This window comes from Galeopterus variegatus, unplaced genomic scaffold, assembly GCF_000696425.1.
Source record: "Galeopterus variegatus unplaced genomic scaffold, G_variegatus-3.0.2 Scaffold84, whole genome shotgun sequence".
Classification (NCBI taxonomy): Eukaryota; Metazoa; Chordata; class Mammalia; order Dermoptera; family Cynocephalidae; genus Galeopterus; species Galeopterus variegatus.
The window spans coordinates 261,327-277,157 of NW_007726195.1; the positions used below are offsets into that span (position 1 = coordinate 261,327).

Sequence of the window (15,831 nt, forward strand, 5' to 3'; positions counted from 1 at the left end):
GGGATCCGAACCCTCGGCGGGAGCGCCGCCGCGCTTCCCAAGCGGCGCACTGTAGCAGTGCGCCACCGGGCCGGCCCCCAATAATTACACTCTTAAGAATTTATCCTAACTTCTAATAAAGGGAAAATCTAAAAAAAAAAAAAAAAAAAAAGAATTTATCCTAAGAATGTAATTCAAAAGAATGAAAAAGCTTTATGCTTAAGGATGCTCATTGCAATATCACATTGGTGAAAAATCTGAACTAGCCAAAATGCTTACCGGTATGAAGAGGAGGCATACATAAATTATTTTATAGGAACCCAATGGAGGAATATACAGACCTCAGGACTCTAAGCAATGTGTTAATTACAACAAGCAGAATAACTAATTAAATGTACTTTATGGTTGTAATTAAGTATGTAAAGGGACTAAAACCAGGAGGAAACATGGAAGAATGAAATTAGTTAATTTGTTAAGATGGGGAAATAGTGGGTAATTTCTCTTTTGTGTTTTGTTATTGCAATGTCTGTGCATTTAAAAAACTTTAGACCACTTCCAAAATGACTGCTTAAATTCCATACTGCATATCACGCTGGCTTACATTTTCCATACTTCTTCCACAGTGTGTCTCCTCTCAATTATCTCTCTCCGTAACTTTACCATCTCCCTCTGAATCTCCTCCTCCTCTTTCTTGGCCTCCAGAGCCTTCCTTTTCTTCTCTTCTTGCACCAGATACTGAGCCTCCAAGAAGGCTGATTTTTTCAGGACCTCTTCCATTCTCTGGCACTCCAGTTCTTTCTCACGTCTTAAGCGATTTTCTTTTACCTTAAAGAGAATACAAGGGTGAAATACAGCCTTTCAAGTAGAAAGGAATATGCAAAACTTTAGAACACATTTTGAAGTTCAGAATATGACCAGTTTGAAATATTCTGGGCCAGAACCCTACTGTTTACTGGAGGGATAAGGAGAATTCATTTGTTTACTGTGTAAGGGCCAAAACAAAATTTTAGGTGAAGTCAGATGAAGATGACTCTCAAACAATTTGTGAATGATCTGCATCATGAAAAAGGTGACAATCTAATGGGTCAGGTCCCAAGTTCTGAATTCTTATTTATTTATGATCTCCCACCCATAAAATTGTCCAAGGTATATATTACTGCTTTTTACTTAGGCCCTGTCTGCATTTTCACTGTAATTCAAAAAAGAATAAGAATATTTCTTAGGGGTTACATTGTGAAGGAATGAACAGTGATTTATTGCCATAAGGAACACCACAACGCTTTATTAATTTCTATCATAAATATACCAGTGATTCTGAATTATATTTGGTAATCGAAAACATGAACTTTGCAGATATTTATAAGCACATTCACTTTTTTAAAACTTATTACTTCTTGACTAGCTATGAATTAAGGAATGGTCCTTTCCCTTCTGCTTCACTTACCTTTACCCTTAACTTACTCTCTAGTTGTGATAAGACTTCTAGACAATGATCACACATCTTTTTGAACTTTATCTCCTTCCTTTTGTCTTAGATCCAAACGAGGATCATACCTCCATCCCTGTTTCTCCAACATCCCCTGCACTGATTAGGCACACCTTAATGGTTTAAAGCAGTGACTTTCAAATTTGGTGATCAGAAATTCAGTGTTATAAAAAGATAGCACACATGTATAGATATTATGTATATATGTATACTCAGTTCAGTCTTAGTCCTGGACATATGGCAAAGACTTAGTCATTCTGATTCCCTGCAGCTCCTTTTCAAAGTGTTGAGATAGTCTTTTTTCCTATAACCTACTATTTCCTTTGGAGAAAAGAAAATTTCCACATGCCTTTCTAATTCAAAACAGCTGAACTAGATTTAATTCAGACCTGTCCTCCCTCTCAAGTGATAATCACAAAATGAGTGAATTTCAGTTGTCTAGAAAAGAATTATCATTATTACATTCACAAGAATATTTATGGTATTAATATATTAATGTCACAATTCAAAACCAAATATAAGCAAATGCAATTTGTATGTTTGTAATAGGGAGTACCACATTCAAACTAATAAAGTTTGGCTCAACACCCTATTGGTCAAAATCAATTATTATTTTTTGGTTATTGCTTAGATAAATTGTTTCCTATCCTCAGTTCATGACAATTATTTTTCTTCTGAAGTTCTTATATTTTATTTTTATTCTTTCTAACCAAACCACAGATGGCACCCTTTTTCATAATAAAGCCTAAGTCTTTATTTAAGCTTATTAAATGTGTTACACAAAGATTGCTTCCTGTTATCCATTTTAATTTTGTTTTTCCCTCCCACCTGCTTATGTCTCATCTCCATGGTAAGACGAGGATCCTTCTGCTGCTTCTTGTCTTGGTTTCCCTTCATTCCAAGATCTTCCAACATCCCAGAATCCACCACATCTTTATGAAGCAGATGGTCTATAAATTTTTGAATGGTGGTACTTTCCTCTTCTTCTTCCAAATAGCCACATAAGTCTGGGAGAAACAGAACAGCAGAAAAGAGGGCAATTAAAAATTTTTTAATTTTAGTATAATATTCATACTTATACAAAGAATTCTGGTACAATAAAAATACAAAGCTGTAAGTATTCAATAAATAGTAACTGATAATGCCAATTGGACTAGTATAGCCCTCAGAAATTACCTTCAACTAAGAGGAAAAAAGCTCCACTCATCAGGAATTGCCTTCACCCATGTCACTGAAGACACTTCACTGCCAAATCTAAAAGGTATTACTTCAATCTAAACAACCTTGAGAACTTTTTTTTTTTCCTTTTTTGTCTTTTTTACTGACCGGTAACGGGATCGCAACCCTCGGTGTTGCGCCCGCACCGCGCTCAACCAGTGAGCGGGAACCGGTCTCCACATGGGATCTGAACCCTTGGCGGGAGCGCCTCCGCGCTCCCAAGCGGCGCACTCTCCAGTGCGCCACTGGGCCGGCCCGAGAACTTTTTACTTTAAAAAAAATCTTTATTGTGGTATAATTGACATAAAACAAACTGCAAATATTTATAGTCTACGATAAATTTTGACATGTGCATATGCCAGTAAAAACATCACCACAATCAAGATAATGAATATGTCTATCAGTCCCAAAAATGTCCTCAGGCTGATTTATAATCTCTTCCTCTCACTCCTTCTTATGCCCTCTACCCTGCTCCAGGTAAGCCTGGACCCACTTTCTGTCACTATAGATTAGCTCGCATTTTCTAGAATTTTATAGAAATCAAATCATATACTTTGTATTCTTTTTTTCATCTGGCTTCTTTGCTCAGCATAATTATTTTCAGATTCATCCAAGCTGTGTGTATCAGTAGTTTATTGCTTTTCATTGTTGAGTAGTATACCACTGTATGGATATACCACAATTTGTTCATTCATCTATTAATGGACATTCAGGTTATTTCCAGATTTTAGCCATTGCCAATAAAGCTGTTATGAACAGTTGTGTACAAATCTTTGTAGAAACATAGGCTTTCTCTCCTGTTGGAAAAATGCCTAGGAGTAGAATCATATAAGTACATGCTTAATTTTTTAAGAAACTGTCAAAACTATTGTCCAAAATGGAAATTTTACATTTCCACCAGCAATGTGGAAGTAGTCTAGTTTTTCCACATCCTTACCAATACTTGGTATGGTCAGTCTTAAATTTAAGCCATTTTAATAGATATGTAATGGTAATTTTCATTGTGGTTTAAATTTGCATTTCCCTAACATTTAATGACACTAAACATCTACCTTATTGATGTTTTTTAGTTGTTCTATACATTATTAAAAATGGGGTTTGAAGTTTCCAACTATTATTGTTGAATCGTCTATTTCTCCCTTCACTTTTGTCAGTTTTTGCTACATCCACTTTGGGACTCTTTAATCAGGTGTATATATGTTTACAACTCTTAAGTTTTCTTCATGGATTGGTGCTTTTATCATTAAAAATGTACGTTTTGTCTCTAGTAACATTTTTTTTGTCTTAATATCTTTTTTTCCTGATATTAGTATAGTCACTCTAGCTCTCTTTTGGTTACTATTTATATAATAGATCTTTTTCCATCCCTTTACTTTCAACTTATTTGTGTCTTGAATTTAAAGTGTGTCTCTTGCATTTAACATATAGTTAGATCACACATTTTTAATACATTCTGCCAATTTCTGCCTTTGGACTGGAGTGCTTAAATTCATTTACATTTAATGTAATTCCTGACAAAGAAGGGTTTACATTTGTCATTTTGGTATTTGTTTTCTATATGTCTTATGTAAGTGCCCTTTACCAAATAGAGAAATTTCCCTTCTATTACTAGTTTGCTTACAGTTTTTATCCAGAATGAATGTCAAATGCTTTCTTTTGTGGTTACTGAGATAATCACATGTTAATTAACATTTTTATAAACATCCTTTTTAATGGTTACATAATATTTTTGTTCAATATTTCAATCAAAAATTGGAAAAAATTCTACCAGCATAAGATGACTGAGGACTAGTATGATACTAGATGATAATAGCCAATATAAGTAAAGAGATATAACTAGATTTATTAGCACCATATCAAAGGAAGTAAGTTTCACTATATTCCATATATTTGCTCAAAAACAAATGTAAAGTCCTAAAACATTCCACTTTAATAATGACATTAATAAACCAGAAGATATCCAGAAGTCAGCAGCCAGTATGATAAGATCTAGAAACCATGCGGTACAAAGAGCAGTTGAGAGCGCTGGTGCTATTTAATGTGGCAACACTGAAGTATATGAGTGGTCAGATATGATTACAACTTCTACAAAAAAATAAAAAGATTGTTCTTGAGAGAGGGAACATATTATTTTCTGTTGCACCAAAGGACAAACAGTTATTAAGGACAAAATCCTAATTCTCCTAATTAAGGGAGAATTCTGTGAGGATTAGAGCCTCATGATGGCTGAATGGACTCCTTCCAAAGTGCAGGCTCCCTGTCCTGGGAAGGTGTTCAGGTAGAGATTATATTATCCCATGTTAGGGACACTGTAGAAGGATCTATCCCCGGGTAGGTGAGGAGGGTAGATTAGACCAGATGATCTTGACGGATTCTTCTAACTTTAAGAACTCATGACCTTGTGATCCCCTAGATGGGGATTTTGTAGAGCTCTAAGCAAGGGGAATGCTTCCAGGTGGATTCACTAAAATTGTTTGAGTCATGCATAGGAAGCTGCCCCCACTATCACCACACCTACCCCTATGCTCAGAGAGAAAAATCTCAGACCCTTGAGTGCATCTGAGGAACCCACACAAGTTAGCTATTTAAGTTGTCTGACCCTAGTTCTGCACACAACAGTGTACCCCCACACCACCCCAGGGGAAAAAATAGAAAAGTAATAACCTCCCTTATAAGTTATAGCTAATAAAATAAAAGAAGCATTTTGTAAATATAAAATGATAAACAAATGCATAAATGTAATCTTCATCAAAGCAAGTAGTCATCCAATGATACATGGGGAACGGCATGCTTAAATGGCATTCATTACTATTACAATGATAAGAAGAATTACAAATAATAGAATATTTTAATTTTAAGAAACACCAGGAATTTACTGAAGATATACCATATGTAATTTACATTCAATAAAAAAAAATTAAAGCCAATAATAAAACTAAGCAAAACACAGAAAATCAAACAATATATCATTTATTATTCAAAACAATTAAAAAGACTTAGACACATTTATTCAATGTTAAAGCTTAGAACAATCAGATAAGTTCTTACCATCAAACTTGTCGTATTTCAAATGGCCACTGGCTTCTGGCATATGAGTGATACTTGACATAGTCTTTTCAGCATCACCTTCTCCATCACTTGCTAATTCCTGCCTAAGTTTTGCGTCTAACCAGTCATTCACCAACTCCTGAGCTATCAATAAAACAAAAACATCTTTCAAATATTTCAATTACTTCAGAGGCTTTCTTCATTCACTGTTTTCATTCATTCACCAAATATTAATTGAGCACCTATCATGTGTCAAGTACTGTTCTAGATGCTGGGAATACAGCAGAGAACAAAACTGGAAAAATAAATCCTACCATCATGAGGCTTACATTATTATTGGGGAGAAGAGACAATAAGTAAATGAGAAAAACAAAGCAGGGAAAGGAGAAATGGAGTGCAGGAAATGGAAATGGGTGTTCTAGCTGTGGTCAAAAAAGGCCTCACTGAGAAGATATTTAAGCAAAGAAGGGCAGTGAGAGAGTGAGCCATTTGGATATATAAGGATATATTATTCCACGCAGAGGGAAAGCTAATCCAAAGTCCCTAAGGCAGAAGTGTCTAGAGTGTTGGTGAAATAGCAAGGAGGCAAAGGGTGGCTAGAAAGGAGTGAGTGAAAGAAAGAATAGTAGATGAGGTGAAAGAGGTAATATGTAGATCAGGTTTAGAGCAGCAGTTATGAACTGGAGGCAATCTTGCCACCCGACAGACATATAGCAATATCTGAGTCATTTTTGGTTGTCACAACTGAGAGATGATACTGGCATCAAGTGGGTAGAGGCCAGGTATGCTGCTAAACATCCTACAATTCACAGGACAGCCCCTACAACAAAAATTCTCTGTCAATAGTCTTGAGGTTGAAATTCCCTTGTTTAGAGCCTTGACACCATTCTAGCTACTTTGGCTTTTACTCTTAAAGGGTGGCTAGAAAGGAGTGAGTGAAAGAAAGAATAGTAGATGAGGTGAAAGAGGTAATATGTAGATCAGGTTTAGAGCAGCGGTTATGAACTGGAGGCAATCTTGCCACCCGACAGACATATAGCAATATCTGAGTCATTTTTGGTTGTCACAACTGAGAGATATGATACTGGCATCAAGTGGGTAGAGGCCAGGTATGCTGCTAAACATCCTACAATTCACAGGACAGCCCCTACAACAAAAATTCTCTGTCAATAGTCTCGAGGTTGAAATTCCCTTGTTTAGAGCCTTGACACCATTCTAGCTACTTTGGCTTTTACTCTTGAGTGCAATAGGATGCCACGTGAGGGTTGTGAACAAAGAGGTGACATATTTTAAGAGCATCATTTACTTTGATTACTATGTTAAAATAGACAATAGGGAACAAGCATGTAGGCAGGAGACACCAACTGGGAGACAAATGCAATAATCCAGGGGATGATGGCCTGGAACTGGAGTGGAGGTATTAAAAATGGTCAAATTCTAGCAAGTAATGTTTGGAGGTGGAGTTGACATGATTTGCTGATGGACTGGATATAGGATGTGAGAGAAGGAAATCTACAAGGTTTTTGGCTCAAGCAACAGCAAGGATGGAAATGCCATTTACTAAGATGGGGAAGGCCAAGGGAGAAACAGGTGTGGGGGAAAGATCAGGAGTTCAGTCTTCTACATGTTCAGTTTGAGAGATCCAAATGGGGATGTCAAATAGGTATTGGCTATAATACTATGGATTTCAGGAGAGAGGTACAAACTGAAAAATAAATGTGGGAATTGTAAACATACAGATTCTCGAGGTTGAAATTCCCTTGTTTAGAGCCTTGACACCATTCTAGCTACTTTGGCTTTTACTCTTGAGTGCAATAGGATGCCACGTGAGGGTTGTGAACAAAGAGGTGACATATTTTAAGAGCATCATTTACTTTGATTACTATGTTAAAATAGACAATAGGGAACAAGCATGTAGGCAGGAGACACCAACTGGGAGACAAATGCAATAATCCAGGGGATGATGGCCTGGAACTGGAGTGGAGGTATTAAAAATGGTCAAATTCTAGCAAGTAATGTTTGGAGGTGGAGTTGACATGATTTGCTGATGGACTGGATATAGGATGTGAGAGAAGGAAATCTACAAGGTTTTTGGCTCAAGCAACAGCAAGGATGGAAATGCCATTTACTAAGATGGGGAAGGCCAAGGGAGAAACAGGTGTGGGGGAAAGATCAGGAGTTCAGTCTTCTACATGTTCAGTTTGAGAGATCCAAATGGGGATGTCAAATAGGTATTGGCTATAATACTATGGATTTCAGGAGAGAGGTACAAACTGAAAAATAAATGTGGGAATTGTAAACATACAGATGGTATTTAAAGCCACAAAAGTGGATGTGATTACCACAGGAGGAAGGTGGATAGAGAAGAGGCTCAAGGACTGTTCCCTAAGAAACTCCAATATTTAGGGGTTGATGAGATAAGGTGGAACCAGGAAAGCTGACTAGGAAGGAGAGGCCACTAAAACAAAAGAAAAATCAAAGAGTGTGATATCATAAAAGCCAACTTCCATTTGGATTTCTTTCTTAATGATATGGAGAAAAACTTCTTAATATACATAGGTATGGGGGGAAATGTCTGCTGTAGCATCACCTTCATCATTATTATCATTATCAAACAGCTCTTGTGTGTAGGGCATGGGGATTTCAAAGAAGAAAAACAGCTATTTTAGCCTTACTTTCATCATTGTTATTATCATTATCACATAGCTCTTAGGGAATGGGGTGTTTCTAAGTTCTGGTGGTGTACAGTAGTGCTAGGCATCTATAATTGACAATAATTTATTGTATATTCTCAAATGGCTAGAAGAGAGGAGATCAAATGTTCTCATCACAAAGAAATGATAAAGTTTTGTGATGATGAACATCCTAATTACCCTGATTTAATCATCACACATTGTAAACCTGTACTGTACCCCTTAAAAATGTATAACGAATACATTTCCATTAAAAAATAAATACATTTCTTTAAATTCGAAAACATAAATGATGCTGAGGCATTTAATATAGATAAAAATAGGAAAAAATGAATCAGAGTAGTAGAAACTAACTGTAAAAAGGGAGCAGATATTTATTGAGTAACTCTTGTATATAATACTTTAGACATTTATGTGTAATATAATATATATGTAAAATAATTAACATATACTAAATGCCATTCATTGGTAAATGAGGGCTTACCATGAAGTTTCCCAAAAGAGCAAAGAAAGTAAACTTCCCTTGGAGGTATAACCTGTAGAAACACCTCATGTTGGATCAGAGGAGAGGTATGAATCAGAAGAGAGGTATACAGGCTACCTTAAAGCAGAGTTTCTCAAAGTATGATCCTTGGTTCTTATAGAATATTAATATAGTTGATGAGAGGAGAAAAAAATGATATAAACCTTTGAAAACCATGCTGTATCCATACACTAGTACATCCTAATGTGGATCACTAGTTTCTCACAATATTAATAGGTATTTTAGGATAAAGAGAGGTTCATGGTCTAGAAAGTTTGGGATATGGGATAAGTAAATATTTCTTTTTAACTGCAGGACTTCTCAGAACCCTTAATAAGCTAAAGTATATTATGTACCTCTATTGGCAGGGTAGGAGGTGGGGTGGGCACGAAACAGCCCTGCCAATTACAGAATCATTCTTCTTTCTCTACCTCTAATAAGCTAAAGTATATTATGTACCTCTATTGGCAGGGTGGGAGGTGGGGTGGGCACGAAACAGCCCTGCCAATTACAGAATCATTCTTCTTTCTCTACCTCCAGTACTACCAACCAACCAAGGCCATCACTGCTCATCCAGACCACTGCAATAGCCTCCCACTGGTTACCCTTTTACCTCTTTTTCTCCCCTATAATCTATTCTTCATATATGTCAAAAATTGTCCTATTATACCTCTGCTTAAACCCTATAATGCTGTCCTATCATATTCAGAATAATATCTAAATTCTTTTCCTATAAGGCCCTATGTGACGTGTCTTCTGCTCACTCCTGCAAGCTCATCTCTATCTACTGGGAAGTTAGCAGCCACATGGGTCTTCCTTCAGTTCCTCAAGCACACCAAGCATACTTTAGCTCTTGATGCTTCCTTTCCCTCTACCTGGGATGCTCTCCCCAATCGCTGCTCATCTGTCTCCTTGTTATTCAGGCCCAAACTTGAATGACTAATCACTACCTGATAAATTGTTTTTAATTTTCTTTATTCCCACAATAGAATGTATACTCCCTGAAAGCAATGGCTTTGCCTCCTTTGTTTATAACCAGTACTTCCAGTGCCTAAAATAGTAGCTCCCACAGAGTAAGAATTAAGTATATATGTGTTGAATAAATGAAGAAAAAACTGAATAACTGGAGACATAAATAATATGAATGAAAGCTGTCTTACAGGACATCATCCTTTGACTTTCCTCGTTCTTCAGTGGCCTCTCCTTTACAGTCTCCTTTGCTTGTCCCTCCTGATCTCCCAATCCCTAAATGGTGGAGTTCCTCAAGGTATCAGTAACAAAAATACTGAATTCCAGAAGAATAAATGCTTTTGGGAGATAGTGAGGTCAGACTGGTTGTAGAGTCTCTTCACAAGGAACAAAATTGATTTATAAACTAGTGTTTATCTGTATAATACCAGATCAAATTAACATGCTACCATCCTAGCCAGAGCAATTAGGCAAGAGAAAGAAATAAAGGGCATCCAAATTGGAAAGGAGGAAGTCAAATTGTGCCTGTTTGAAGACCATGTGATCATATATATAGAAAACCCTAAAAGCTCCACCAGAAGTCCTAGAATTGATCAATGAATTCAATAAAGTTGCAGGATAAAACATCAACATACAAATATCAGTCATGTTTCTATATGCCAATAATGAACTAGCTGAAAAAGAAATCAAGAAAGCAATCCCGTTTACAATAACTATAAAAAAAACATACCTAGGAATAAATTTAATCAAGGAGGTGAAAAACCTCTACGAAGAAAACTACAAAACACTGATAAAGGAAATTGAAGAGGACACAAAAAATGGAGACACCCCATGTACATGGATTAAAAGAATTAACATTATGAAAATGACCATATTACCAAAAGTAATCTACAGATTCAATGAAAACCCTATCAAAATACCAATGACATTCTTCACAGAAATGGAAAAAAAACAATTCTAACATTCATATGGAACCACAAAAGACCCTGAATAGCCAAAGCAATTTTGAGCAAAAGGAACAACACTGGAGGCATCATACTACCTGACCTCAAAATGTACTACGAAGCTATAGTAACAAAAACAGCATAATACTGGCATAAAAACAGATACATAGAACAGTGAAACGGAATTAAAACCCAGACATAAAGCCACATATTTACAGCCAGCTGATTTTCAACAAAGGCACCAAGAATATTCATTTGGGAAAGGACAGTCTCTTCAATAAATGGTGCTGAGAAAACTAGATATCCATACACAGAGGAATGAAACTCAAAATGAATTAAAGATTTAAATATAAGACTCAAAACTATGAAACTACTAGAAGAAAACATAGGGGAAATGCTTCAGGACATTGGTCTTGCTAAAGAGTTTATGGAAAAGACCTCAAAAGCACAGGCAACAAAAGTAAAAATAGACAAATGGAATTATGTCAAACTAAAAAGCTTCTGCACAGCAAAGGAAACAATCAACCAAGCGAAGAGACTACCTGCAGAATGGGAGAAAATATTTGAAAACTATATATCTGACAAGGGATTAATATCCAGAAAATACAAGGAACTCAAAAAACTCAATAGCAAAAAAAAAAAAAAACACAAATGCTCTGATTAAAAAATGGGCAAATGAGCTGAATAAATATTTCTCAAAAGAAGATATACAAATGGCCAATAAGTATATGAAAAAAATGCTCAACATCAGTAATCATCAAGGAAATGCAAATCAAAACCACAATGAGATATCTCACTCCAGTTAGAACGGCTTTTATCAAAAACACAGAAAATAACAAATACTGGGCAAGGATGTGGAGAAAGGGAAACTCCCTCTACACTGTTGGTGGGAATGTAAACTAATAGAACTATTATGGAAAACAGTATTGAGGTTCCTTAAAAAACTACAAATAGAACTACCATATGATCCAGCAACCCCAATACTGGATATATATCTAAAGGAAAGGAAATAAGTACATCAGAGATATCTGCAGTCTGATGTTTATTGCAGCACTATTCACAATAGCCAAGATATGGAATCAACCTAAGTGTCCATCAATAAATGAATGGATAAAGAAAATGTGGTATACATAAACAATGGAATACTATTCAGCCATCAAAAAGAATGAAATCCTGTTATTCACAGCAACATGGATAAGCTTGGAGGACATTACATTAAGTGAAAGAAACAAGGAACAGAAAGAAAAATACCGCATGTTCTTACTCATATGTGGAAACTAAGAAAGTTGACTCCATAGAACTAGAGAGCAAGAGAATAGAACTGTTGTTACCAGAGGATGGGAAGGGTAGTGAGGAGGGAGGATAGGGAGAGGTTGGCTAATGGATACAAAAGTACAGCTAGAGAGGAGGAATATGATTTAGTGTTCTATAGCACTGTAGGGTGACTACAATTAACAACAATTTATTGTATACTTTCAATTAGCTAGAAGAGAGGATTTTGAATCTCAATGCAAAGAAATAAATGTTTGAGCTGTTATGTTAATGTGATTTGATCATTACACATTATATACATGTATCAAATATCACATAGTACCCCATAAATATGTACAATTATGTCAATTAAAAATTTTTAAAATAAAATTAAAAAAAGGCAAAAAAACCCACGCCCAAAACCATGCTATTATCTGTGCCATAGGACTAGTACCTTAGAACACTCACCAGTTAACTGTTACATTAATCTCTGGATGTGGTTCTATTTCATAAATAAAATTAAAAAAAGGCAAAAAAAACCACGCCCAAAACCATGCTATTATCTGTGCCATAGGATTAGTACCTTAGAACACTCACCAGTTAACTGTTACATTAATCTCTGGATGTGGTTCTATTTCAGGAAATAAAATGGGCCTTAAATATGCCCTTATTTGTAATATTGGGGTTAACTCCAGAGTAAATTTAGCTTTAAGTCAGTAGAAACAAAAATTAAGAACACGAGTAAGAAAAGCTTCCATCTTGTACTTTGAAATGTACTATCAGTTATGCTTTAAGAATTGTCAATACCACAGGAAAAATATTCTCTTACCTTCTGCATAGACTTCATCGTGATCCTCTATTTGCTCAGATTTTTCCAAATCTATGATTTGGCCCCAAAGCCTTCTGGGTAAATCTGATTTTTTGCCAGAAAATACATTCGAAACTGCAAATTCTGAGGCTTTCTCCACTCTCTTCAATATGACAGAAAAAAATCCATTAAGATGACAACTTTGTTCAGAGTTAGAGAATTTCTCTCCTATTTAAGTATCTGATTTTCTATCAACTATAAGATTCTTCCATTTTTCCATTTTTGAAGGAACTTGGAGGTTTAGACATCTAACCCAAATAATTTTTCGTTTTCATATATAATGTTAAATTAATTGCAGTATTTTATCGAGTTCTAACAAGTGTTCACAATGTTTATATTTGAACAAATGTTATTTAAGGTTTAGATAACTTTTTTTTGAGGCATTAGTAATGGGATCCTGAAACCTGGATATTTTATCTTAAATAAAGAAATACAGTATTTTATTAGTTTCCATGCCACTAAGACTTACATATGAATATGAACCAAAGGCAGAGTAACTACAACTTCCTCAAATTACAACTCCTGAAAGGAACTTCACTTCATATATTAGGCAAACTATAGGTTCAATACAATTGGGATAAACAGAGTTACTGAACTGTAGTCATCCAGAATGTTAACTCAACAGTGAGATTCTAGTAAAAACATGATCAAATTCTCAGGACTGGGGAAGGGAACAGTAAAGGTGGACAAACTGCCTTGACATTTTGATTTACATGCACAATATAAAAGAACTTATTTTATAACTAGGCCCCTTTCTTTCCCCCTCCCCACAAACCTGCTTTCCCCCAGGCTTGCTGTGTTTCCAGTCTTCCAACTAAGGTAATGACAACTCCATTCTTTTAGTTCCTCAGGATGAAAATTTTGAAGTCCTCCTTAATCTGATATCAACCAATGAATGAATGAATCAATCTCCCACCCCTACACACAATCTGTCAGGAAATCTGTTGACTGTGTCTTCAAAATATATCCAGAATCTGACCCCTACCCATCACCTCCACTGCTATCACCCCAGCCCAAGGCACAACAATTTCCTCACAGGTTTTCTGGAATAGCCTCTCACCACAACAGTGAATGACCCCTTTAAACTGAAAGCCATATCATGCCATAACTCCACTCAAAAACCTTCAATAACTCCCTATCTCAACCAGAATAAAAGTCAAAGTCCTTCCGATGTGCTCAGTCCTGAGCCACCAGGCCCGTCGTGAGCTCTCCAACCTCCTGGCCTGCTACTCTTCCCTTTGCTCACTCTACCTCAGCTACACTGACCTTGCTTGTTTCTCCTCAAATATGCCCAGTGTGTTCCTACCTCAGGGCCTTTGTACTTACTTCTCTTCTGCCCCAGACTGCTGTCCCACAGATATCCATATGACTCTTTCCCTCACCTCCTCAAGACTTTGCTCATATGTCACCTTCTCAGTTAGGCCTTCTCTGATCACCCTGTATGAACTGTAATCACCCTTCTCCTGGCTCTCCTTCTCCCCTTCTCTGCTCTGACTTTCTCTATGGCACTTATCACTTTATAACATATTTTATCATTTATTGTCTCTCCCAAGTAGAACATTAGCAGGGATTGCTGTCCTCTACACAGGTGAGCTCCTAGAACCTAGAACAGTGCTTGGCACTTCACAAATGCCCAATAAATACTTGTTAAATGAATGAATAAATGAAAGATTTATTCAAAAAAGCTGTACTTTCCCATTTTTATACTGTCACCTGACCTATTCTGAAAATGACTTTTCTTCTTGCCCTTTGTGGAAAGACTGGTAGTACCATGGGCTACCATATGTTAAAGTTAGACAAGCAGAGGAATAAAGGCAAAAACTCAAGCGTAATTTGAAAAAGATGTAGAAAACAGAACATACAGGAAAAGATATCAACCAGAAGAAAACATGATCTCATCAGAGTTACGGTCAAGAAAATATCACTCATTCCTTACAAGGTCACTCTGCAGAGACCTTTTCCTATATTATTTCACACAGCCTCTGATGTGTCCAAATTTATGTTAGTAGCATATGTCATATGTTGGATTTAAGGTTGGCACATACTCCTTCCCTTTACAATCTTCAATTCTAAAACAGCAAGATGAATTTCACATACACTGTATGTGTTTGTATATACACATATATATAATGTACAAATAAATTGAATGACTTCAGTGTTTTAAACTAATATCCACAAACAAAAAAATAAACAATAAAAACAGATTTGTAGACTTGACTTAGTTCTCAGGCTATGAGTTAAAGAAATAACAATGTATATGTGTCATCCCACCTGAAAGGAAATTTGTACCCATTCTTAACTGAGCAGAGTAGAGAGCTTGGGAGATAAAAGGAGGAAGACTGATCTTGGTACTAAAAAAGAATAGAGCCTGGTACTGACAAATAAGGGAGTAAAGAGAAAGGTTTGCTTGGCTCTAACAAAGTATTTGGGATATCACTTAAAATGAAGATTTGGGAGGGAAAAAACTGCTAGATGATACTAAGGATTAGAAATAATCTCTGTATCTCTTCGTCTTAAAATATTACATCCTTACTTTTTTTTTTCCAAAATAAATATGTAACAGACAGGAAAGGTCTATCCTATATTTCAGCAAAACATGGTATCAATTTAACAACTTATTCTTTCAGCAAGTCCTCATTGAAAGCTAGCTGTGTTCCTAGCACTGTAGTGGACATTAGAGAAAAACAGAAGTAAAAGTTTCTGTTCTTAAAAAGTTCACGTTTTTGTTTTTGTTTCCATATGCCATGTGTACAATAGAAAACTCAAAAACAGTTCTAAAGCAATAAAAGTGATTTAAAAATAACTTAAATCCTTCAAAAGTTCATTATTCAGTAATGACATTATACATAAGC

General features: G+C 36.0%; 1 protein-coding gene across 1 annotated transcript in view; it reads right to left on the minus strand.

Annotated features, from left to right (window-relative positions):
• KIAA1407 (KIAA1407 ortholog) overlaps positions 1–15,831 on the minus strand; it is an 86,143-nt gene that overhangs the window by 64,254 nt on the left and 6,058 nt on the right. Inside the window, exons 3-6 of the mRNA XM_008580141.1 lie at positions 12,941–13,082; positions 5,732–5,875; positions 2,294–2,472; positions 581–804 (exon numbers count right to left, since the gene is read on the minus strand). Coding sequence (XP_008578363.1) covers positions 581–804; positions 2,294–2,472; positions 5,732–5,875; positions 12,941–13,082 — 689 coding nt within the window. The remainder of the gene's footprint in view (positions 1–580; positions 805–2,293; positions 2,473–5,731; positions 5,876–12,940; positions 13,083–15,831) is intronic.